At 39.3% G+C, this 26,197-nt stretch overlaps 1 protein-coding gene and 1 long non-coding RNA gene across 3 annotated transcripts; one reads left to right on the top strand and one right to left on the bottom strand.

The window, feature by feature from the left end:
* Positions 1-23,945, bottom strand: LOC120572786 (zinc finger protein 239-like). 2 transcript variants are annotated; one of them, XM_039822225.1, is made up of 5 exons: positions 23,568-23,940; positions 23,301-23,388; positions 20,440-20,514; positions 2,146-2,763; positions 1-1,725 (listed from the first exon to the last, which is right to left on the bottom strand). In XM_039822225.1, exons 2-5 carry the CDS (start codon positions 23,316-23,318, stop codon positions 1,564-1,566), a joined length of 873 nt encoding a protein of 290 aa, XP_039678159.1. In that variant the 5' UTR covers positions 23,319-23,388; positions 23,568-23,940; the 3' UTR covers positions 1-1,563. The 2 variants fall into 2 exon arrangements, with proteins under 2 accessions (XP_039678159.1, XP_039678158.1); XM_039822224.1 differs by having other exon boundaries at positions 1-2,763; positions 23,568-23,945.
* LOC120573001 lies at positions 10,393-10,892 on the top strand. The gene is made up of 3 exons (XR_005641576.1): positions 10,393-10,504; positions 10,586-10,722; positions 10,808-10,892. It is a non-coding gene; the product is annotated as an uncharacterized LOC120573001 (long non-coding RNA).
* Positions 23,946-26,197: the final 2,252 nt, after the last annotated feature.

Raw genomic sequence — 26,197 nt, 5'->3', positions numbered from 1 at the left:
AAGTAAGATGAACAATTTAATGTTCTCGTTTTTACAGTGAACAAAACTCAACAGATCTTAAACCACATTGAGAGACAGAAAATACAAAGAGTTAATATACAATGTAAATTATTATTAAATGAAAGGTCCACAAAGTAAGAAAAGATCATTTTAAACTACAAATAATAAAAAAGAATATGTATAAGGCAGAAAAAAATAATGGGAACAAATCTTTAACAGATCATTCTCAACACAAGGCTCACATTCTCTCATTTGGAGCTTTTGACCAAATTCCACAGCCTTCTTCAGCTCTTAAACTTCCCCCTGAATCTAACCAGCTGTTTTAATGTGACTCAAGTGTCAGACTGAAATCTGATCCACTAAAGAAGCCTGTGGGATACGGTTCAAAGCAGAGGGTTAAAACTATTTACATGACTGACAGGACTATCCCTTCAAAGGGAGGGAGTGTAATATGTAGTCATAGCCAGGATAACATACTGGTCCATAGTGTTCAGAAGATCAAGTTACTGCTGGTCAGCCTTCAATGGGGAGAGAAGATGAGAATATAACAACACAGCTATCAGGGCATGAGGAGGAGGCAGGAAGAAACAGCTTGGCTCGGAATAGGCCTGTCACTAGGGCTGAACGATTTTTGAAAATAATCTAATTGCGATTTCTTTCCCAAATATTGCTATTCGATATTTGGGATTAACTGTACTAATAACGTCGCTTGCTGTGAAAGCTCCCCGAACGTCATTTATCAGTCTGATTGTTACCCCTCTCAGTGGCAGCTCCTCCACTCCATATCTTTATATGGGAGCTAACCAAGCCTTCAGATCTGCGTGCCTGCATCCATTAACTGCATGTATGGACTCAAGCCCGAATATAATCCTTCATTTTATTAAAATGGCTGTGAAAGTTTTAAACTTCAACTCAGAGTTGTTATAATATTGTTGTTCTGAGACCATTTTCATCTAAGATAATGATAATGGCATAATAATGCAGGTACCCCTTTTCAAAGATCAATAAACTTTTATTTCTAAACTTTCACGCTGTTGGACAGTTGTGGAATTGCTGTTTGTGACATACAGTATGTTCTCCAGGCAATTCGTACTGGCTGTCAAATGTTTGCAGCATTCCTCGAGTGTTTGTGAGATAGACTAAAGACTGTACTACATTTAACAATTATTTATGAAACACTAAATATTAAATGTAAAAAATATATAATTAATAAATGATATCCATCTATTTCAATGTGGTTTTTGATTGCACCTTAACTGCAAAGTGCTGTTGGAAACCCTGATCCAACTCTCTGTCAGGAGTAGTCCCGCCTCCCCACACAAAGACCATGTGACTGACAAAGAGGGTTCACTCCTTGTTACACTAAGGAACAGAGAGTGGTCATCCAGTCTCTTTGGTAGAGAGGTAGAGAGAGAGAGAGAGAGAGAGAGAGGAAAACAAACAAGTATGCAAATGGAAATTATCGCGGCAAGAAAAATTATCGAGTTCATTTTTTTATCGTGCGATTATTTGATTTATTGACTATCGCCTATTGACTATAGGCCTAGCTCTGAAACATGTTCACTACAAGGCAGTGTGAGTGCGCTGGTGAGTTCTAAGGCTACCACTCTGAGAAAACATTTTCCCACATTGTTCACACCAGTACGGCTTCTCTCCAGTGTGAACACGCTGGTGTTTTTTAAGGGTATCACCACGAGAAAAAGTTTCACCACATTGATCACAGCTGTACGGCTTCTCTCCAGTGTGAATGCGCTGGTGAGATTTAAGGTTACTACTCTGAGAAAACACTTCCCCACATTGATCACAGCCGTACGGCTTCTCTCCAGTGTGAATGCGCTGGTGAGATTTAAGGTTACTACTATGAGAAAACATTTTCCCACATTGATCACACCAGTACGGCTTCTCTCCAGTGTGAATGAGCTTGTGTCTTTTAAGGTACCTACTCTGAGAAAACATTTCCCCACATTGATCACACCAGTACGGCCTCTCTCCAGTGTGAATGAGCTTGTGTCTTTTAAGGTGACTACTCTGAGAAAACATTTCCCCACATTGATCACACCAGTACGGCATCTCTCCAGTGTGAATGCGCTGGTGAGATTTAAGTCTAGTACTCTGAGAAAACGTTTCACCACATTGATCACAGATGTACGGCTTCTCTCCAGTGTGAATGCGCTGGTGAGATTTAAGTCTAGTACTCTGAGAAAACGTTTCACCACATTGTTCACACCAGTACGGCTTCTCTCCAGTGTGAATGCGCTGGTGATATTTTAGGTTACTTCGTTGAGAAAAAGTTTCCCCACACTGTTCACAGCTGTACGGCTTCTCTCCGGTGTGAATGCGCTGGTGAGATTTAAGGGCACTACTTCGAGAAAACTTTTCCCCACAGTGATCACAGCTGTACGGCTTCTCTCCAGTGTGAATGCGTTGGTGAGATTTAAGGTAACTACTTCGAGAAAACTTTTCCCCACATTGTTCACAGCTGTACGGCTTCTCTCCAGTGTGAATGCGTTGATGGCTTTTTAGCTGTCCCTGTTGTCTGAAAGCTGTCCCACATAGATCACAGCGGTAAGGTTTTTCTCCAGTGTGAATGCGTTGATGTGTTTTTAGGTTACTCTGTTGTTTGAAAGCTGACCCACAAAGATCACAGCTGTAAGGTTTCTCTCCAGTGTGAAGTCTCTGATGAATCTTTAAAGAGGTTGAATTTGTGAAGGACTTGTCACAGTGCTGACAGCGGTGACGTTTTTCTCCTCTTCCTCTCGGTTTCTATCAACAGACAGAAAAACAGAGAGAGTGAGTTAGTGAGGTGCCATACTGTAGCGATCTATCTTAAACATGAAACAACATTAGAGCAGGTCTGTGGAACATAGTTTGACTGATGCATTACCTTTCTTAATTATCTGCCAACATCCCCATTATGGAGTTGCATTATGGGAAACATAAGATCCAGTGTTGGTTAGTTTGTGATAAATAAACTACATTTGATTAATATATGTGTTGCCAGCCTTTAGCCAGGTGGTAACAAATGGGGGCTCATCCAGGATTGTTAGTTATGTTGCTGGACTAGCTCTACTCCAGTAAGAGTGTTTATGTGCATTTCCTGAACTGCTAGTCAGAGTTGAGGGCTGTAAAGTAATTTGGAACCATTGTCCCTGATAGGCATTAGCAATGAGGGGCACAAGTTGACCATTGACCTTCTGTTTTAGGTTGTTGTTTTTGCTAAATCCAACTTGTATCGCCAGCAGTGTTGGGCAGTAACAATACTAGTTTAACTACTTCTCAGTAGCGTCACTGTTTTCTCAATAAAAAATTTCAGAAGCTTACCTATTTGAGCACGTAATGATGTATTGTCTACATGCTACATGTCCTCAAGCATTCCTGAAGCTCAAGCACAGCAGAGCTTGTTTAAATAAAACTGCTGAGGATCACTGATGCCACTGACAAACACAGGCGCATATGTCATGATCATGGATGCTTAAAAAAATAGCTTTAATGTATGTAAAGGTTCTCATTCAGGATACAGTATCCAAGAAAGGTTCAAATCAAGGGCAACTGGACTTGGTTAAAGGTTGTTTGTACACGCCGTGACTACACAAATCACAACACGTAAATAGGAAAATGTTGCAGTTATTTTGTCACTAATTGTGAGCAGTAGGCTAGTTGGAGCCGGTTACCTCCAGGATCTGTGCTAAGCTAGGCTAGCGGTGGGGGAGTCAGACGATACCTCACACAAGACTCTACGTCAAACATTTCATTAGCTGTGAAAGGGGGCGTGGATAAAGCATAGGGGGTGGTTCAAACCACCATCAATTAAAAAGAAACTCTCTGCTGAGTTCAATGATACATCACACAAGACTATAACTTAGATGGTCAATATTTATGAAAGGGGGCGTGGCTTAAACATATGGGGTCGGGCCAAACTATCAACAATGAAGAAGGAAATCTCTGCTGAGTTCAATGATACCTCACACAAGGGTCTGCATCAAACTGGTCATTAGTTATAAAAGGGGGCATGGCTAAAGCTTAGGGAGTGGGTCAAACCATCACCAATTAAAAAGGAACTCTGTGCTGAGTTCAATTACACCTCACACAAGACTCTACTTTAAAAGGTTCAAATGTCATGAAAGGGGGCGTGGCCTGAGTAAGTGGCCGTGGTTAAAGTATAGGGGGCGGCTCAGTATCACATGTAGACCACACAAAAGTTTTATGTAAATCTGATGATGTTTGTCATATAAGGAGCATTTCCTGTTGCCAGCGGGGGGCGCTAAGACCAAAAGTCAATTTTGGCCTGTAGGTGTCCTCAGGCCTGGACCCTTGTCAATCGTGACAAATTTTGGGCAGATACGGCAACGTACACTCAAGTTACAACAACTTCTTTGTTCATCGCTAAACACTCAAAATGGCCGCCACGCCACGCCCACACCGTCTGACGAAAAGTTTTTCTTTTAATAACTTTTCATCGTTAAGGTGTTGGGATGGTACAGACCAAGTTTGAAGTCCATCGGATGAAATCTCTAGGAGGAGTTCGTTAAAGTATAGCACCTTGACTTTTAGGCCTACTTCCTGTTGCCACTAGGGGGCGCTATGACTTTAAGTAAATATCGGCCTTTATTTGTCCTCAGGGTTGGACTCTTATGAATCCTGAAAGGTTTCGAGGTAATCGGACAACGCATACTTTCGAGTTACACCCACTCTGCTTCCGGTGCGGGCAAACGCACAAAATGGCCGCCCGCCACGCCACGCCTATGACGAAAAGTTTTTCTTTTAACAACTTTTCATCTTTAACATCTTAAGATGGTACAGACCGAGTTTGAAGTTGATCGGATGAAATCTCTAGGAGGAGTTCGTTAAAGTACGACATGTGGAAATGGCCAAAATCGCACTAATTTCGAACTTTGAAATCAAAATGGCGGACTTCCTGTTGGGTTTAGGGTATGGTTCTAGTCTATGAGTCTACGTTAAACGCACTGCAGTGGCTCAATTTTTTTTACTTTCTAGGGACACTAGCGAGCCATTTTTGCACACCTATTCACGAAACCCTTAAAATCCGTAAATTTTCACCAGACTTGATGAGACCGCCAAATTTGGTGAGTTTTTGAATATGTTAAGCCCCTCAAAAAGGCAATTCATTTGACGTAATAATAATTCCTTCAGTTTCAATAGGGCCTTCGCCGCTGTCAGAGCTCGGGCCCTAATTAAGAAACAAATACCATAAATATACAAATCATAACTGTAAGATCAACAGATAAGTCTTGAGATCCATCTTGAAGGATCCAAAACGATCACATGAACGCTGAACACTAGGCAATTCATATCATAGAACACATGCATATCTTAAGGGTGTGTGGGCCCCTGGGCCAAAAATGCCAGGGCCAATTTTTTTGTCTCAGTTCAGCCCTCCTGATTGGTCGAAATAGGGATGGACTAATACACCTCCCCAAAAAATACCTATATACTTGTATACCTCAGACAGCACAACAAGCACTTTTTGTGCTCTATCTTTTCATGGGCATTAAGGCAGGTATGAGCACTGTAATTTCCATTTTTAATGGATGAAATAAACTTGACTTCCATACATAACGTAGGTACACTGTACATTGACCTCAACAGACACAGAGTGAGTTAGTCAGGCGCCATGGTGGAGCGAACTATGTAAACCAGAAACAACATTCAGAGCAGGTCTGTGTCTGTGTTCAAGTTTGACTGGTTCATTACCACCCTTATGCTCTTTGTGTGTGTTAATAAACTTTTGATTGGTATATCTGTGTGGCCTTTTTGTTGCCGGCCTTGAGCCAGGCGGTAACAAATGGGGGACCGCCAATGTTTTTTGGCATACGCCATTTTTGGCTTCTGGGCGTACGTACACTTTTAGTAAAGATCCTACACACAGATTTATAAATGAGACCCCTGGACTCTTATCCAGCATGTAAAGTTTGGGATAATGTTGGCTTCAATGATCATACTAATTCTTTATTTCTTAAGTCAAACACACTGAAATTCATGGACCTGGTGAACATAAATACTACATTAGTTCTGTATAAAGCCCGAAATAATCTACTTCCTCCCAACATTCAAACCATGTTTAGAGAAAGAGAAGGGGGTTACGCCCTCAGAGGTGATCTTAATTGGAAACAACCAATTACCTTCCACCAAGTTCACCGCCTTGGCAAACAACAGCAGGACAAAACCAGGCCCATCATGGCAAAATTTGAACATTATCAACAAAAAGAACCGGTCAAAAGCAAAGGAAAACTACTCAAGGACACCAATTTTGGAATGAATGATCAATTCCCACGGTAGATAAACGAACGAAGAAAAGTTCTCTACCCCATACTAAAGAAAAAACGAGGAAACAACACACGTGCAGCATTGGCAGTCGATAAACTCTATTTAAATGGACAATTATTCCGAAGCTCTGAAATAACACCTTGGCTTTTCTGAATAAATGCACAACGATGCTATATTTTCTTACACCTCTGTAAGCCCATCGTCTACATTTTGCTGAGCCCACACTCTCTCTCTCTCTTTATTTGCTCTCCACTTTATTGTTCTCTCTCTCCCTCTGTCTCTCCCTCCTATCAATCTCTGATAAGGCATGTGCCTTTCTTTGCATATTGTTCGTTTGTTTGTATAGGTCTTATATATTTGTCTATGCTTGTCTATATGTGTAAAAGTCCCCTTGTCTAGTGTCAGTCTGTTAGTTTTAAGGCTGAAACGATTCCTCGAATAATACGATTACAAAAAAAGCTTGAAGCAAAATTCTTTGCCTCGAAGCTTCGTTAAATCAATGTTATTAAGGTTGTACGGCTCACTGTGTTTCCGCACGGAGGATTATTACTAGCGCACAAGAGGTTTGCGCTTCTGCGGACACAAGACTGACGGCCCAGATTACAAATGAAGGAAGACGAAAATAGCGAAAAAGAGACAGGCGAGAGAAAACGACAGAAAGTTTGGGATCATTTTAAGCTGCAAACATGCTGCTACATCACCTCCGTAGAAAAGTGTACTCATCCATTCCACGGAGCCAACCAGACACAAGGTAGCTAACGTCTGCTGCTCTCGTCCACCGCGCTGTTTACACAACTAGCCTGCAGCATGCTACTCTGCTAATAGCATTGTTTTACACAACTAGCCTACAACATGCTACTCTGCTAATAGCATTGTTTTACACAACTAGCCTACAACATGCTACTCTGCTAATTGCGATGTTTTACACAACTAGCCTACAGCATGCTACTCTGCTAATAGACATGTTTTACACAACTAGTCTACAGCATGCTACTCTGCTAATAGCCATGTTTTACACAACTAGTCTACAGCATGCTACTCTGCTAATAGACATGTTTTACACAACTAGTCTACAGCATGCTACTCTGCTAATAGCCATGTTTTACACAACTAGTCTACAGCACGCTACTCTGCTAATAGACATGTTTTACACAACTAGCCTACAGCATGCTACTCTGCTAATAGACATGTTTTACACAACTATCCTACAGCATGCTACTCTGCTAATAGACATGTTTTACACAACTAGCCTACAGCATGCTACTCTGATAATAGCGATATTTTACCAACAAGCTAAAACGAAAGCTGTCGGTTTGTAGTGTAACTTTTTATTAGTTTGCTTCTAATCTTTGGAAATGTAGCTGCTGCCGGAGACAAACCGGCTCCTCCCCCCAGCATGGCTACTTAATATGCACGTGAATGACGTCATCATGCATTCTTTATTCTTTCTCCTCACCATAGATATATCTATAATGCTCCTCACTGTGTATTAGGCTTCTGAAAAGGTGTCCCCCAGAACAGTGTAGTTGAATAGCCCTGCTGTAAACCCTCTGGTCAGTGAACAGCTCTTTTTCATATCCAGTGCAAAGAGCCAGAGGCAAGAAGGGGATGGGGTGAGAAATATTAACATTTGGGCCACCAGAAATGTACTATTGTAATGTTGTTTTTTTAAGGGTCTTGGAATTTGGCAATACATTTTTTTGCTTTTTCTAAAAAAGGAAACTTGTCTTTTGTATATATATACAAGCTACAGGTTTCCTTTTTTTTTGTAAACAGCAATAATAAATATTTACTATTGCTGCTTACTAAGTATTTCTTACTAAGTATTTCTTATCCGATTACTCGATTAATCGATGGAATAATCGGTAGAATATTCGATTACTAAAATAATAGATAGCTGCAGCCCTAGTTAGTTTTGTATTTATGTTCTACATCACCACTATATCTCAGCTCAACCCCAAGCAAAAACACTGGAAAACATGTTATGCGAGATATGACAAACATCCACTCAAAAGTGACGATCAAAAACACACCTGCAATATTCCCTCAACTGAACCTCTCTATCCCTCTCTCCCCTTCCTCACACTCTCTTTATCACTTCACACGTCTCATAACCCACGTACTAGCCCACACCTCTGATATACCTGACATACACACATGCAACTACTTAACTTGATAACATGGAATATACATATATAAAAAAGAAATTAAAAGAACTTAGAATACAACTTGATGATATTAAACAGAAAAAAAACACAATTTCAAATCCAGCAACTGAAATATAATGGTTTTCAGTACAGTAAGAAAGTAAACAGTAAATATTTAGCAAATCTACACAGCAAAAATTGGAGTGTTGAAATTTCAGGGTTAAACATTTCCGAGTTGATTTTCACTCCCAGAGTGTAATTTTAACACATTCTGATTTAAATGGTGTTCAGTGTTATTGACAGTGTTGATCCGGTCAGTGTTAACCCAACTCCGCAGAGACGTAATTATAAGCCCCGCCCATGCATTTCACTTCTTCGGTTGGAGACAGAGGAGACAAGTCAGCGCCATTTTCAACCTCCCATGCGGTACTACCTCCCATGCAGTACTACACGGTAAGTGCAATTAACTCAAACTTCCTGAAACAATTATAAATTGATACTGAGAATTTCAGTATGAACAATGAAACATCTACAGAGAATATATGCCTTACAAAACCGTGTTTGTTGCCAGGACTGAACAGCAAATTTGTCCTGGCGATTAGCTAGCTAGCAGTGTATGGTAAGCTAGCTAACAGTTTGTTACTTAAACCATCTCCAACTTTATCAATGATGATTTAACAAAGGAAAAACAAAGCGTTATGTTTTTTTACTGTATTAAATCTTGGTTGAGGCTGAAGCTAACGTCTTTTTTTCCCCTTCACTTTGAACATCAAAGGGGCCGCAAAAAACATGTCCCAACATGCAGACGGTGTTTCACGTGTTTAGGTGTCTGTGTGACCAGCATACCACTGTATTTGGTGACCCATCAGATTCTATGACCTGCATTGTTGGAAGAAGTACTCCGATCATTTACTTAAGTAAAAGTTTATAAGTATTACCAGTTAATTGTACTGAAATTACTAAGTTAAAGCTAAAGTACAAAATTAGCAGAAAAAAATCGGGCTGTGACTGATATATTTAACATTTATTAAACATTTAAGTGCATCATTAAATACTGATGAGTCAACGCATACGCAGCATTTTAATATCTCAGTCACAGCCCGATTTTCTGAAAATTAGTACTTTTTCCAACACTACAGGTCACAGAATCTGATGGGTCACCAAAAATGGTGTAATACTGTCGACTTAGTTTTTCCTTTAAATGTTTATTTACTTTGTCAAACTTCCTTGCATGTCTCAGTCAAAATGCTGGTCCAGGTGAAGTACAGCCAACAGCAGAAATATGTGAAGCTGGATGAGGATGAAGGACGGTTTGACTTTATGCAATTCCATGAAAAAGGTTAGCATGGCTTAGGAAATAGGTTTTAAACCACACCCATGTTCTTTTAAAAGCTCATTGTGCAAGCTCCTTAATGTTGTCGATTCTGATTTCTTTACATGCCTTTATCAAACTCTTTTATACGGTAAATGGGGTTAAATTGCTAAACATTTTCAGTTCTGTAATGTGTGCTTCATAGTGTAAAGTATTATATACACAAAAACAGTCAATAAAAATAGCCAATCATCAATTTTGAGAGGGAAAACGCTCTAGGTCTATTTAAGGATTATACAGTGGTGGATGTATGTATTTAACATGAACCGTTATTGGCTGTGAGGCAAGAAACGGTGCTGACTTCAAAGGCACATTCAGTTTGACCTTACTATTTTTTTTCCAGTCATTGAGAGATTTTGCCTGCCACCTGATGCAAAAGTCATATACAAGGATGCAACAGGGACAGAAGTTGATGCAGAAATATTCAGCGACCTCATTGGACAAGGTAATGTGGTGCTGACAGTTTTCTCAGATCAGGGTGAGATATCAAGGCAGGTATAATAAAGCACTCTACACCTTACATAATATAATTATTTGCATTTTTTCTATTCCTTTAGAATTCTCTGATTTCTCCTTGTCTTCTGCTTCTGAGACGTCTGACTCAAGCTTGAGCTCAAGTGCATCAACTATAATCCTAGATGATGTCCCTAGCAAGAGACAAAGAATTGAGGATACACGTGATGCTGTGTCTGCTAAACAGGTTTCTTAATACTTTCACATTTTTCACTCTGAGTCTCTAGAAAAGCTTGTTTTGTATTCTAATGTTTTTGTTTTTTATTAGTTGATTGAAGCTGTGCTAAGAGGCAAGTCTGGGGGTGAAGAAGTACTACAGGAGTACCAAACAACAGAAACCCTAACAGATGCTGCAAGAAGAAAAATGGTTAACATCCTGGTGGCTCACATGATTGACAATCATGGGTAGGTTTGTTTCGCATTGTTTTTATTTGTGCCAAATAACTGCATGGCCATTGCATAAATGTACTAATTTAATATCTCCTCTCAGGCACCGCCCCACTAAAGCAATCAGAGAAGATTATGCACGTGGGATAGTGATGTTGTTCCCTTCCCTCAAGGATCCATACTCCAAGAAGGGCTATGTAATAGGCATTATTATTGTTAACATTTTCATGTCATGTTGTGACACAAAACTGTGTGGACGACGTTAATATTTGAATTCTGTGAGATTTCTCATGAGCCTGGTATGACAACGCATTTCTTTTCTTTTTTTCATTTCAGGAACACTTCTATGATGCTGCAAGCAGCACAGGATACATTTCTTGGCGTCTGAAAACAGTCCAGAGGAAGATTCGTCGAGGATCTGCACTGCCACCAAATAGCCCACTTGACTTTTCTCCAGGGGGCCCAAATTTCCAAAGGACTGTTAATGTTGAAAGGCAGCTTGATGGTGACGCTTGCCAAGAGGCCATGTCTTTGCTCAACCATACCACAGACAATTCCCTGATTTTCCAGAAGATTAGATTGTTAATGACCCAGGCAGAAGTGTTGATATCCTCTCCAGCTTCCCAAGATTCCTGGATACAAAAGGATTGGTAAGTTTGGGATGAGATGTTTAGAATGGCTTGAAAATTGAAAGTATTTCCTGAGAAAGTAGTACTAGTAGTAGTAGTAGTAGTAGTAGTTTAATATCTTCTTTCTTAAAGGTGGACCAAGACTTCACTCTCCTATTTGATGACGACACATCCTCCAGGCTTCTTCAGAAATGGGATTTGTTCTTCAAGACAAATGTCATAAAAGAGGCTAAGCGGCTCACCCCAGCACCAGAGTTGCGTCGCTTGGTGGAGTCAGCAGAAAGTCCCCCAGGAAGTGATCTTGATGAGGCAACAAGTGAGTTGTTTTTATTTTTTTTATTTTAATAAATTTGCTATAATTGCAGTTAAACTATAACTGCAATAATATTTCATTTGTTTATTCTGTGTATTTATGAACGTTGATCTGATTTTTGGGATAAATGTGACTAATAGATGGATGACAGTTTAAAACGTTCTCATAATGCCCCCCTGTTCTCATTCAAACTTACATTTGAAGAGTTTTCAGTTAATTGTTGTGACTCTTTGTCCTCAGCCTACGACCAAGAAATGGCTTCCCTGTTGTTGCGGTTACATCTCCTTCCACCACCTCCAGGGGGACTGAAGTCTCCAAAAATTAGTGCATGTGATGCAGTTGAGAGACTTGTTGTCTTTCATAAGGTAATTATATTATTAAGGTGATTATAATAATTTTTCACGTCACCTTCTTAGCCACATGTAAATGAGGGTTGTTAAAAAGTTGATGTAATTGTAATTAAGTCTTCATTCCCATCTTGCACTAGCCAATGAAAAGATGTTTGAATAATCACCTCTACGATGTAGTTTTCTCTGTGGCTACACATTATTCTTGTGTCTAATTTTCAGTTTTCTCATCTCAACCCTAGTCATGCTGCAGTTTGGAGGAGCATCTCCGCAACCAGCAGGGTCGGCAGCCGTACCTCCTCGCTGTTGGGCGTCAGAAGAGCAAGATTGACAGCTTCTACATCACCATGGATAAGCGTCTCATCCCATGCAAGGCAAACCGCTCCCTCGGGGCATGTGACGAACTTTTCAAAGCACATTTTGTGTTTAATTTGTCTTGCGATGTGGCACTTGTGAGTCACCCAGAGTTAAAGACTTGAGAGCAAGACTGCTTAACCAGCCAGTAGCACTCTCATCCTGTGAGTAAGAAGCTATAACAATGTTGACCTGTTTCATGTGTCAGAAATATTATCCCAGCAGTCAGAAGTTGATTTCACATTTAAGAGTTGAACATGGTTACTATCCTGGACCCAAGTTCAAATTGTTTTGTTCTCAGCAAGGCTGTAGGCATCAGTTCCTAACATATACAGGTTTTCGGAAGCACCTTAATAGTATTCATAGTAATGTTCAGCAAATTGCTCAAACTTCAACTGTTGCATGTTCATCTAGTGAGCCAGTTGCAACTTCATCTCAGGCACATGCGTTGGAGGACAAATTTAATCCACAAAATCAATGTAGCTCTTCCAGTGTTTCTTCTGAGAGCAATGATTCAGGACTTAGTAAAGATCCAACTAAAGAAATGTGTGCATCCATCGTGGCCAAATTACAGGGGAGTGGGATTTCCAACAGTTTGGTATCCTCAATTGTAGGAGATTTGGAAGAACTAACAAGTGAGATTCGCTCACAAGCAAAGCATACAGCTATTTCTGCTTTACCTATAACTGACCCCAACATATCTGTGATAAATGAATCTTTTGAAGATTATGAAAACCCGTTCACAAATCTAAATACAGAATGGAAACGAAATAAATACTTCCACCAAAAATTGGGAGTTGTCGAGCCAGTAGAAATAACACTGGGAGTGAGATATGACAACAGGCGAAATCAGAAATCCGGTACTTATGATCAAGTACCTGTGAAGGATACTTTTATATATGTGCCGATTTTAGAAACATTGAAATTCATGTGCAGAAATCCAGAAATTTGTGTTTTGCTAAAGAAAGAGTGTAGATCAGAGCCTGACACTTATACTGACTTTTTTGATGGAAGTTATTTTAAAACCCACCCTTTGTTTACAGCTAATAGACATGCATTACAAATCCAACTATACTATGATGATTTTGAAACCGCCAATCCCCTTGGCTCCAAACGTGGAATTCACAAAATTGGCTGTCTTTATTTTGTTGTAAGAAACTTGCCCCCAAAATTTAATTCGGTTTTGATGAACATTCATTTGGTAACACTTTTTCACACACAAGATCTGCACAAGTATGGTTTTGATGTTATACTAGAACCGTTGATAAATGATTTGAAAAAACTAGAAAGCCAAGGGCTAAGTCTTCCATTTTCAGATGAGCAGGTATATGGTACAATCTGTCAGATCACTGGAGATAATCTAGGGATGCACACAATTCTTGGTTTTAATGAGTCATTCAGTAGCCGTCATTTCTGTCGCCTTTGTTTGATTGAGAAGAATGATTGTCAAACAGTTTACAGTGAGGATGATCCTAAGGTGATCCTTCGTGGAAAAGATGTGTTTGAAATGCATTGCCAGTCTCTCCAAGAAAACTCACAATTGAAGTCACTTTATGGTTTGAAAAAAAGATCTACACTTAATACATTGAAGTATTTCCATGTTTGTAATAACTATTCATTTGATATCATACATGATCTTCTTGAGGGTGTGGTTCAGTATGAGATCAAATTGCTTTTTGGATATGTCACACAACACTTTATGTCAGAACAGGACTTGCTTTCCAGGATTTATGGTTTTGATTATGGATTTTTAGAACGAAAAAATCGTCCTACAAAGATTATTTTGGAGAGTGCTGGCAATGGCATTGGTTTGAATTCTATTCAGACATTGTGTCTTGTGAAAAACATCCCACTGTTGTTTGGTGACATTATTCCTGCAGGAAACAAAAACTGGAATTTGTTACTGTTGTTACTTCAAATAATGAACATAGTTTTTTCACCTTCTCTCACTCTAGGTATGACAATATATTTAAAGCATTTGATTGTTGACCACCACAAACTATTTAAGCACTTGTATCCACATAGAAACTTGATACCTAAGCATCATTTTATGATCCATTACCCAGCTTCTATAAGGACAATTGGCCCCTTATTATATACATGGTGTATGAGGTTTGAGGCCAAACACAAGCTGTTTAAAGATTGTTTTAAAAATTTCAAAAACATAACCAAATCGCTTGCTAAAAAGCATCAGATGGCCATTGCTTATCACTGGGAAACCTTCACCCTCAAACAAAATGAGTATGGGCCAATTAAATCTTTTCTCTTCAGAGATGAGAATGTCGTCAACAATGAAATGCTTGAATCAATCTTGTCAAAAGATATTTTCTCAACTAGTTGGGTTAAAGTTGATGGTGTAGAGTATAAAGCTGGACTAGTTATTTGCAGTGCAATGGAAGAAGACATGCCAGTCTTTTGTCAAATAATTGATGTACTTTTGGTTGAAGATCAAATTTTCTTTTTGACAAACAAGCTATTTACAAAGAATTTTGATGACCACCATCATGCATTCAGAGAGCTTAAATTTCATAAACCGTTTGATATTCAAAGCTCATACAATGTTTCAGATGAAATTATGTACATTATACCTTCATTCACAATGTTTTAATTCAACTGACTGCAAGGGAGAAAAGGCACAAATAAATGTTTTTGAAAATGATTGTTTATTGTGATTAATTTTTATTAATATAAGTATATATTAAATTAATAAATAATATTGAATAAATTAACAATTTTAACATTTTTTCAGTGTAGATAATTGACACTTTAGGGAGTGAAATGAACACTACCCAAATAGTTATATAAAATTAACTCGGAGCAGTGTTAGTTGTCTAATCCCTTAGTGTTACTTTAACTCTGTTTTGCGAGTTAAAAAAGGACCTCTGGCAGAGTGTTAAATGTTTAACTATTTTGAAAGTGTTAATTTAACTCTGGAGAGTGTGGACCTATATAAACCCTCAAAAAGTGTTGAAATCAACTCTGTGGGAGTTAATTCAACACTGGACTTTTTGCTGTGTAATCCAGCACAAGAAAGAGAAATCAATCATCCCAGCCATCTTGGACTCCACAGGAAACATTTATCAAAACACACAGGATATAAACAACATATTTCGGAATTTCTACAGCAACCTCTATTCCCCTACTCATCAACCTACACAATCAGAAATCAATACCTTCTGAAACAGTGTGAGATTACCAAAATTAACTGCAGAACAAACCAACATTCCAGACGAACCTCTTAGCCTTAATGAACTTACCAAAGCCCTCAATAAAATTCCTAGTAACAAATCTCCCGGACCAGATGGACTGCCAGCCGAATTCTACAAACACTTTTGGGACATATTATCACCATTATTCAACAGAGTAATCATTGAAATAAAAACTTCCTCCATCATACCCACACACATGAATACAGCAGCCATGACATTACTGTTAAAACCCAACAAAGACCCATCTCACCCCTCTAGCTACCGACCTCTCTCGCTATTGAATACAGACATGAAAATTATCACCAAAGCACTAGCAACCAGAATAGAAACAGTCACTTCCACACTCATTCATCCAGATCAGACAGGCTTCATAAAACATAGACACGCCACAGATAATGTACGCAGACTTTTCAACCTATTCAATATATCTCAAGAAACACAAAAGAAATACATTATCATCTCACTTGATGCAGAAAAAGCTTTCGACACAGTAAACTGGTCGTTTTTATTCAATACACTTCACAGGTTTGGGTTTGGAGAGTCATTCATCCACTGGATTAAAACACTGTACAGATCACCCAGAGCTTCACACTGCATCAGGGCACCAGACAAGGATGCCCTCTCTCACCTTCCCTCTTTGCCATTTTCATTGAACCTCTCGCAGCAGCAATACGACAAAACAGCATAATCAAAGGAATTCAGGTAGCCAACGTACAACACAAAATGAGTTTATATGCAGATGATCTTTTACTTTATTTACAAAACCCAAAGGTATCACTTAAAGAAACTTTCAATATCACCAACAGATTCTCCCATCCCTCGCATTACACACACATTACACACTATCAACTGGAACAAATCAATCTTACTACAGCTCTCAGATGACGAATGGGATGTTGGAGCTCAGGACACTTCCCTCCACCTTCACACAGGCAACATCAAGTACCTAGGGAATCAGATTTCCCCCAAGCTATTAGAACTTTTCACCCTCAACTATACTCCCCTTCAGGAAAATTGAAGACGAATATAAACGCTGGTTTAAACACCCACTCAAATGAAAACCTTACCCCAGATTAACAATTTTGTTTCTATGATCCCCATCACTCCTACAGACAAATGGTTAAAAACTCTCAATTCATTCACAACACAATTTTATTGGAAAAAAAACGAGAATATCACTCTCAACACTACAAAATAAAAAATCACATGGTGGGCTTGAGGCACCAAACTTCTATCACTACTTCCTGGCAAAGAAATTACAGTACATGGTTGAATGGATTAATATACATAAGCACAATTACCCGTGGCTGGAACTGGAACAAAACCAATGTACAAACATCCTAATTGCAGATCTCCCCTTCCTCTCACAATCAATCAAGAAATCCAACTTCTGCCAACGCATTACAATCTATTCAACTCTGACAGCCTGGTGGAAAACAAACCAAATCACAAAATCATCACTAGAATCAAACAAGTTCACCCCACTCAATCCAGTGTTCATGTTACAGAACAAACCTTTTTACTTCTCCACATGGGCACAAAAAGGAATCACACACCTTCACCACCTATTTGAGAACAACCATTTCATGTCATTTATAGGGGTGGTACGGTTCATGAAAAAACACCCGAACCGCTCGGTTCGCTAGTCTCGGTTCGGAGCATGTGTGTACCGCACGGTTCGTCAGTACACTGTTAAGCTGCACTAACCTCTTACTGCCGTAGTGCCCACTTTATACACCTATGTTAAAACACTAACTGGAAATGACGAGCGGGATGGGCGTGACAAACGCAACCCATGGCAGCTGATTGGACGATCGCGTCACATGGGTCTGGCTGGTCCCTAATTTCAAAATAGACTGTCATGGCGGCTCGTTCAGAATACGATCTCATATTGTACTAAAATAGTTCACCAAAACGTGTTTCTGAAAACATTTTAAGCAAGAAATAGGCCATGCAGTTGCTGAATCTGTCTTCATTTCAGATCGACAAAGGTCAGTTTAAAAGATTTTCGTCAGATTTTGAGAGACACCGAGCCGACCGCTCCTCAAGTGGAGTGGGGTGCTGCTGCACGTCACGTCACGTGCAGAAATGTCAAGTGGGAGAGAGGCTGCCCAGAGCTGGAGGATGCGCCAGCGTCGTTTATAGTCTGGTGTGTGGGAACATTTTGGATTTCATGGTACCTATGATGAAATAAAACAATATATAGAACTGCCACTGTGTGCATGTTTTGTGCAACATGCATTCAATATGCTTATTTTAGCTATATATCATATGCTGAAGTATATTCTGGAGTGTTAAAGATTAAAAGAAAAAATAACAAGAACCGTACAGAACCGAAAACCGTGACCCTAAAACCGTGATACAAACCGAACCGTGGGTTTTGTGAACCGTACCACCCCTAGTCATTTAACACACTCACAGAGAAATATGGGGTTGGGAGAGAACAGTTCCTTCAATATCAACAACTTAGACTTAAAATCAAAGATAAAATCAGAATCACCAATAACACATTACAACCCTCTCAGCTCACAGAAGAACCTATGAAAATTAATAACTTCAAAAAACTAACCTCCCAGCTATATACAATGATTTCCAACCTAAACACAACAATAACACTCCCAACAACCAAGTGGGAAGCTGATCTGGCCTTCTCTCCCACCCCTGAATACTGGGAACAAATCTGTAAGAATACCTTCTCCATGACTGCTAACACCAACCTGCAGCTTATATAATATAAAGTCATTCATAGGACTCACATCACCCAAAGGAAAATTTTCAAAATGGGCCTAGCAAACACAGGTATCTGTTCACAATGCGCCTTAGGTAGCACAGACGATTACCGATTAACGATTAACTTTCACTGTTATGCGGATGACACCCAATTATACTTGTCAATCAAACCAGATGAAACCAGTCATCATCTAAACCTGGATTAAAGATATAAAAAACTGAGAACCATTAAACCCCAAACAAAAAAAAAAATTATTGTACTGGGACCTAAACACCTCCGAACTTCATTATCTAAAGATATAGCTACTCTGGATGGTGTTGTCCTGGCCTCCAGCACTACTGTCAGAAATCTAGGGGTTATTTTTGATCAGGATAAATCCTTTAATGCCAATCTAAAACAAACCTCAAGAACAGCCTTTTTTCATCTTCGTAACATTGCCAAAATTAGGAATATCCGGTCTCAAAACGACGCTGAAAAACTAGTCCATGCATTTGTTACGTCCAGGCTGGACTATTGTAATTCCCTACTGTCAGGTTGTTCAAATAAGTCCCTTAAAACTTTCCAGCTGATCCAGAATGCTGCAGCGCGTGTTCTGAGAACTAAGAAAAGAGATCATATTTCTCCTGTATTAGCTGCTCTACATTGGCTTCCTGTAAAATCCAGAATTAACTTTAAAATCCTACTCCTGACCTACAAAGCTCTAAATGGTCAAGCACCATCATATCTAGAAGAGCTCCTAGTACCTTACTGTCCCACTAGAGCACTGCGATCCCAGAATGCAGAGCTACTTGAGGTACCTAGAGTCTCTAAAAGTAGAATGGGAGCCAGAGCCTTCAGCTACCAGGCTCCTCTCCTGTGGAACCAGCTCCCAGTCTGGGTTCGGGGGGCAGAAACTTTCACTGCATTTAAGTATAAACTAAAAACTATCCTCTTTGATAAAGCTTAGAGTTAGGGAGGAGGAGTTGCAGCGTCCGCCTAACCCGGCCCACCTGCTTCTCTTCATAGTCGTCAGATTAATAATATAACAAAAGTAGAGGGAGGCAGGTTAGTACAACCCGATCCGGCAGGGGAGAGTTATAAGCCCGAACAGGCTACCTCTCTTTAAACTGCCTGTCTCTCTTAGTTAAGCTCTTAATTATGCTGTTATAGTTTTAGACTGTCTGGGGGACTTCCTTCCTTCCTTCCTTCCTTGGACTCTCTCCTCTCCTATTTCCTTTGACTGCTCTCTCCTCTAACTTTTCATTTCTGTGCATCCTGTCCCACGGGATACCTGCTACTAATCGGGCTCTGAGGAGTTTTCTCCCCGGAGTCCTTGTGTTTTGATTTGTTTCTCACCCAGCATATTTCCTTGGAGAACGTTGGCACCAAGATCCTGGTTGCAGCTGTTGCCGTGGTCCTGCTGCACTCCCTGCTAAGCTCTGCTGAACCCTGCAGTGTCATGCTGCATCCTGCTGAACCCTGCTGCTTCCTGCTACGTCCATCCATGCTCTGCTGGGCCACGCTACATCCTGTAACGCCCTGCAGCGCCCTGATATGACATGAACTACTACGACTACCATTTGAAGTCACTGTTCCATTATTAATGTGACTATTATCACCACTGATCATTACATCCCCAACCGGCATCGTCAGACACCGCCTACCAAGAGCCTGGGTCTGTCCGAGGATTCTTCCTAAGAGTGAGTTTTTCCTCGCCACTGTCGCACTGCTTGCTCTTGAGGGAATTACTGTAATTGTTGGAATTGTTGGGGCTTTGTAAATTATAGAGTGTGGTCTAGACCTACTCTATCTGTAAAGTGTCTCGAGATAACTCTTGTTATGATTTGATACTATAAATAAAATTGAATTGAAATTGAATTTAGCTGACGCTTTTATCCGACTTACAATTAAGTGTGTTCAACCCTGAAGGTGCAAACTCCAGACAACAAGGAGTAAGTGAAAGTACATTAGCTTTAAATAAGTCAAACTTTTCTTTATCCGAGGTGTAGTCAGAAGAGATGTGTTTTTAGCCTTCGGCATAGGCAACAATCATCTTTGGGACCCCGCAAATAAAGTCAGCCATGCTGTCTATTTAGGCATATCATTTTGGAAAGTGTGTCTGCATGTGTGTGTTACCTGCGTGTGTGCGTGTGTGTGTGTGTGTGTGTGTTACCTGTGTCTGCAGCATCTCAGGAACCTCATGATCTTCCTCACTGCCTGGTCTTGTTTCTTCGTCAGGAACGACCCCCTGATGGACAAACAAATCAAACAATCATCAAAAGAATTATATATATATATATATATATATATATATATATATATATATATATATATATATATATATATATATACAGTGCCTTGCGAAAGTATTCGGCCCCCTTGAACGTTTCGACCTTTTGCCACATTTCAGGCCTCAAACATAAAGATATAAAACTGTAATTTTTTGTGAAGAATCAACAACAAGTGGGTCCCAATTATGAAGTGGAACGAAATTCATTGGCTATTTCAAACTTTTTAACATATAAAAACTGAAAAGTGGGCGTGCAAAATTATTCAGCCCCTTTACTTTCAGTGCAGCAAACTCTCTCAGAAGTTCAGTGAGGATCTCTGAATGATCCAATGTTGACCTAAATGACTAATGATGATAAATAGAATCCAGCTGTGTGTAATCAAGTCTCCGTATAAATGCACCTGCTCTGTGATAGTCTCAGAGGTCCGTGTAAAGCGCAGAGAGCATCATGAAGAACAAGGAACACACCAGGCAGGTCCGAGATACTGTTGTGGAGAAGTTTAAAGCCGGATTTGGATACAAAAAGATTTCCCAAGCTTTAAACATCCCAAGGAGCACTGTGCAAGCGATAATATTGAAATGGAAGGAGTATCAGACCACTACAAATCTCTACGAAGACCGGCCGTCCCTCTAAACTTTCAGCTCATACAATGAGAAGACTGATCAGAGATGCAGCCAAGAGGCCCATGATCACTCTGGATGAACTGCAGAGATCTACAGCTGAGGTGGGAGACTCTGTCCATAGGACAACAATCAGTCGTATACTGCACAAATCTGGCCTTTATGGAAGAGTGGCAAGAAGAAAGCCATTTCTTAAAGATATCCATAAAAGTAGTCCGTTTAAAGTTTGCCAAAAGCCACCTGGGAGACGCACCAAACATGTGGAAGAAGGTGCTGTGGTCAGATGAAACCAAAATCGAACTTTTGGCAACAATGCAAAAGCGTTATGTTTGGCGTAAAAGCAACACAGCTCATCACCCTGAACACACCATCCCCACTGTAAAACATGGTGGTGGCAGCATCATGGTTTGGGCCTGCTTTTCTTCAGCAGGGACAGGGAAGATGGTTAAAATTGATGGGAAGATGGATGGAGCCAAATACAGGACCATTCTGGAAGAAAACCTGATGGAGTCTGCAAAAGACCTGAGACTGGGAGGAGATTTGTCTTCCAACAAGACAATGATCCAAAACATAAAGCAAAATCTACAATGGAATGGTTCACAAATAAACATATCCAGGTGTTAGAATGGCCAAGTCAAAGTCCAGACCTGAATCCAATCGAGAATCTGTGGAAAGAACTGAAAACGCTGTTCATAAACGCTCTCCATCCAACCTCACTGAGCTCGAGCTGTTTTGCAAGGAGGAATGGGCAAAAATGTCAGTCTCGATGTGCAAAACTGATGGAGACATACCCAAGCACTTACAGCTGTAATCGCAGCAAAGGTGCGCTACAAAGTATTAACTTAAGGGGGCTGAATAATTTTGCACCCAATATTTCAGTTTTTTATTTGTTTAAAAGGTTTGAAATATCCAATAAATTTCGTTCCACTTCATGATTGTGTCCCACTTGTTGTTGATTCTTCACAAAAATTACAGTTTTATATCTTTATGTTTGAGGCCTGAAATGTGGCAAAAGGTCGAAAAGTTCAAGGGGCGAATACTTTGCAAGGCACTGTATATAGATATATAGATATATAGTATAGATATATATATAGATATATATATAGATATATATATTTTTATATATAGAAACAAGATACTTTCATTAACAACATTTGTTAAAGGCTGTTGCAAATATACATAAAGGTGTGATTATGTTGACTATTTACAGTTCAGAATGGGAATCATTTTGGACCTATTGGAATCTAAACTGATACAGATAGATAGATGTGTATATATAGATATATATAGAGAGATATATATATATATATATATATATATATATATATATATATAGATATATATATAGAGATATAGATATATCTATATATATCTGCTGTCAAAACTCAACAACAATCAACTCTTAAATTATTCTCCAACTATCGATGTAACTCATTTTTTATGATAAAACAGATTAACATTAAGAAGCCTAATTGACTGATCTTGTCCCCAGGTATTAATGTTTAACTGCTTTATTGTTGTGAATAGAAGCTATAAAATGCATCTGCAGTATACTGTAACTTTGTGTAAATTCAGTGACCCTTAGTATCATTTTGCCAACTCACTCCTTTAATTCTGATTACATTTAATTTAATGCCACCTGTAGTCATATCTTATTTATCAATGTTAAAGGTGGACCAGGTCAGCACTTTATTTTAAGAGGCACAAACATGAAGAAGTAATGTTTAGGTTATCATGATTACACAACTATAATTCATCACAATATACGAACACTGCTGTGACTGATCAGTATTTTGAAGAAGACATGATCATCATTAATAAATGAGAAATCATGACGATTCAAATACCTTAATTGATGCATTAATTAACGTATTGTTCCTGCATTAACTCATGCATGAGATACTATTAATGCTTGTACATTACTGATAGTTTATCAAGTACTACATTAATTAATTCATGTTTTTAATGGACCCTTATAATAAAGTGTTACCAGTCATTGGCCTTAGCAATAAACCAGCTGTTCTTTAATGTCTTTTTGTCTATTCTATCTAAAGTAAAGAGGAGATCCATGGAGCATCCAATGACTAAACTAATCCAAACACTTGGAGTCAAAGTGATCTCACCTTTTGTGGAGAACTCATTCTTGTTCTTCAGGGGGAACTAATTCAGACGGACGTCCTGAAGTCAGAAGGGTCTCGTCCCACAGATGAGCTGTGAAGACAACAACCAGAGACACACCATGAGACAGGAGACACTCCACACTAGAACATCACTATACTCATATACTATCAGCTGATCACCACACAGAGAATTAGTATTTTTAACACATGGCGCGTGGATCAACAACAAAGGAACAAAATAAAAAGGAGAAGATGATGGCGCTTCCCTACCTGGAGTCTGTCCTAAACCTCCAGTCCCCGTCCTTTCCTGTCTTATTAATATTCCTGTAGTCCGGAAGTGTCCACAGATGGAAAGAATTCCTCCAGGTTAGGAATATTGTCCTGTAGAGTCCATGCTAACTGTCTGCTAACTTCATGTGCCGACCTCGTTCCGTCTCCTCGCCCTGCACCGTGTTCCCGGGTACGTTTGTTTTCTTCACGTTGCTGCCTACACAAAGAAACTATCCCCGCCTTTTTCTGTTTAGTTTTCACCCCGGGACAGCCCCCGACGTACAGCAAGCGCTCCCACTGTGGAGCGCCAATACGCTGCGTCATCTCTCTGAGCAGCCATCTTAGAAACAGCTCTCATTGGCTATCAACACGTCAATCATGGCAGCTGTAGCCAATCACGTTCCTTTTCCAACGGTACATAGCGTGATAGGAACATCCAATGGGAGCCAGTCCTAATGAATGCGTAATAGAGCTAAGTCCCGCCTCCCAGAGCCAGCAACCACATCCATGTGATTTATGAGAACAAATATGATCAACAGTGTTTGAATGAATGTTAAAAGGTTTTGGAAGTCATTTTAAGTCTTTAGTATGTTTTTTTCTAATAGTATAGAAGTGAGTAAAAGTATTTAGCAAAATGTGGTCACTTGGAGAGGTTTAGGAGAGGTTGTGGAGAGGTTTAGGAGAGGTTTAGGAGAGGTTGTGGAGAGGTTTTGGCCCACCAGTGCCACCAGTAATACCAACTACTGAAAGCTCCCTAGCTCCCATTATGGAGATGATGGCTCCCATTAGGTTAGGACTAGAGATCTGAAACTTCATAGAGGTCTTGTTGACAAGGTCTAGAAGGTATGTGTTGTGTTGTGTTGTGTTGTGTTGTGTTGTGTTGTGCATAGTGTGGCACAAAGTATGTTTGAGTTATTTTACCAAAATAACTATTTTGAACCATGTTTGAACCAAGGTTATCATAGTTTTGCATTTTTCATTAGTTTTTATTTTTATTTCGTTTTGACTTTCTGTTTTCAAATTCAGTTAAGTTTTAATTAGTTTTTAAAGTGGGTTTTCTAGTTTAGTTTATTTTTGATTTTTTGAAAATGCTTAGTTTTAGTTTAGTTTTTATTAGTTTTAGTCTTTTTTGTAATATGGGTTATTTGTTGGGGGCAAGATTCAAAAACGCCAGAAAAAAGTATTGTGTAATAATAACTCAACAAAAACATCATAATTTTAGAAATATGTATTCACAATGTATTCAACAATAACACCAGTACATAAAATGTACATATGATGATGAGCACAAATACAGTATCTCAAAAAAGTGAGTACACCCCATTTCGTTCGTTTTCGTTAACAATTATAACCATGTTTGAACTGCTGTAGTGTATGTTGTGTTTTAATCACATGCTAATCCAGCCCATTTTCAGAAACTAGAAGAATTTATGTTTCTAATGAAGTCTCATACATGCATTCTGGCCTCCCAGTTCTTCTGTTAGAAGCTTTTCCCTTTAGGGAAGGGAAATAGACCAAAATCAGGCAACAGAGGTTAAAGCAGAATGAGCCTCATGCAGCTACAAAGAGACAAACTACTCACATTGAGGGTCACATTTACATTCTTTAGATGTGTCTTTCGACGGAACTCTTCATAACATACAAGGCATCAGGACGGCCCCCCACTTCCATGGATCCATCCCAATTCTTCTAGCAGATGGTGACGTTGATGAGAACACAGCTAGAAGTTAATACATGAAGTCAAAGCCAACTGTGAGAGCTGAAGGGCAGCAACAAGTCTGTTAGTTCTACCCCCATCCTTACTATCTTCACTACTACACATATGTTTGGATTTAAACTGTTTACATAGTTGTATACCCCTGGACAATAACTGCACATTCCTGCTCTAATGTACACATTCATATCAGACCCTTTCTATACATCTTCTTATCTTTTTCAATAAGCTGCTGATTGTAAAGCTCTCTCTGGATGAGAGCATCATATCAGACCCTTTATATCCATCTTCTTATCTTTTCAATAAGCTGCTGATTGTAAAGCTCTCTGGATAGACATCATATCAGACCCTTTATATCCATCTTCTTATCTTTTTCAATAAGCTGCTGATTATAAACCTCTCTCTGGATGAGAGCATCATATCAGTTGAGTCAGACAGCCAGCAGGTGGCAGCACAGCACCTTCTCTTTCTTTACACATGTTCAGTTCAGCAGGGAACAGCTCACAGCTCTTTAACTTCTGGAGTTTTAATTCAACCGTCACTGTATTAGAGGAACATTTAGGCTACAAAATAAAGATCATCACCATGGCAACAGACACATGACTTCACACACCAGAGTGTCCAAACCAACAGTTCATTCATTCAGAACCACTCTGCAGCAGAAAACACAACAGAGACAGCAAAACATTATTATTAACATTATTAAGATGCATGACAACAACACAGATATATATATATATCAATAAAAAATAAATTTATTTTTCAATAAAAAAACATTTGCACAAAGCAAGCCGATCCACTTTTCCATGTTGATAAGAGCATTAAAACGAAAAAACATAATGGGACAAAAAGAAATCAAGGGACATTTAGAATAGATAAAAATGTGTGATTAATTGCGATTAATCATGAGTTAACT

This window comes from Perca fluviatilis, chromosome 14, assembly GCF_010015445.1.
Source record: "Perca fluviatilis chromosome 14, GENO_Pfluv_1.0, whole genome shotgun sequence".
Taxonomy (NCBI): domain Eukaryota; kingdom Metazoa; phylum Chordata; class Actinopteri; order Perciformes; family Percidae; genus Perca; species Perca fluviatilis.
Note: the sequence above shows the minus strand (reverse complement) of the source record. Positions and strands in the feature narration are given on the sequence as shown.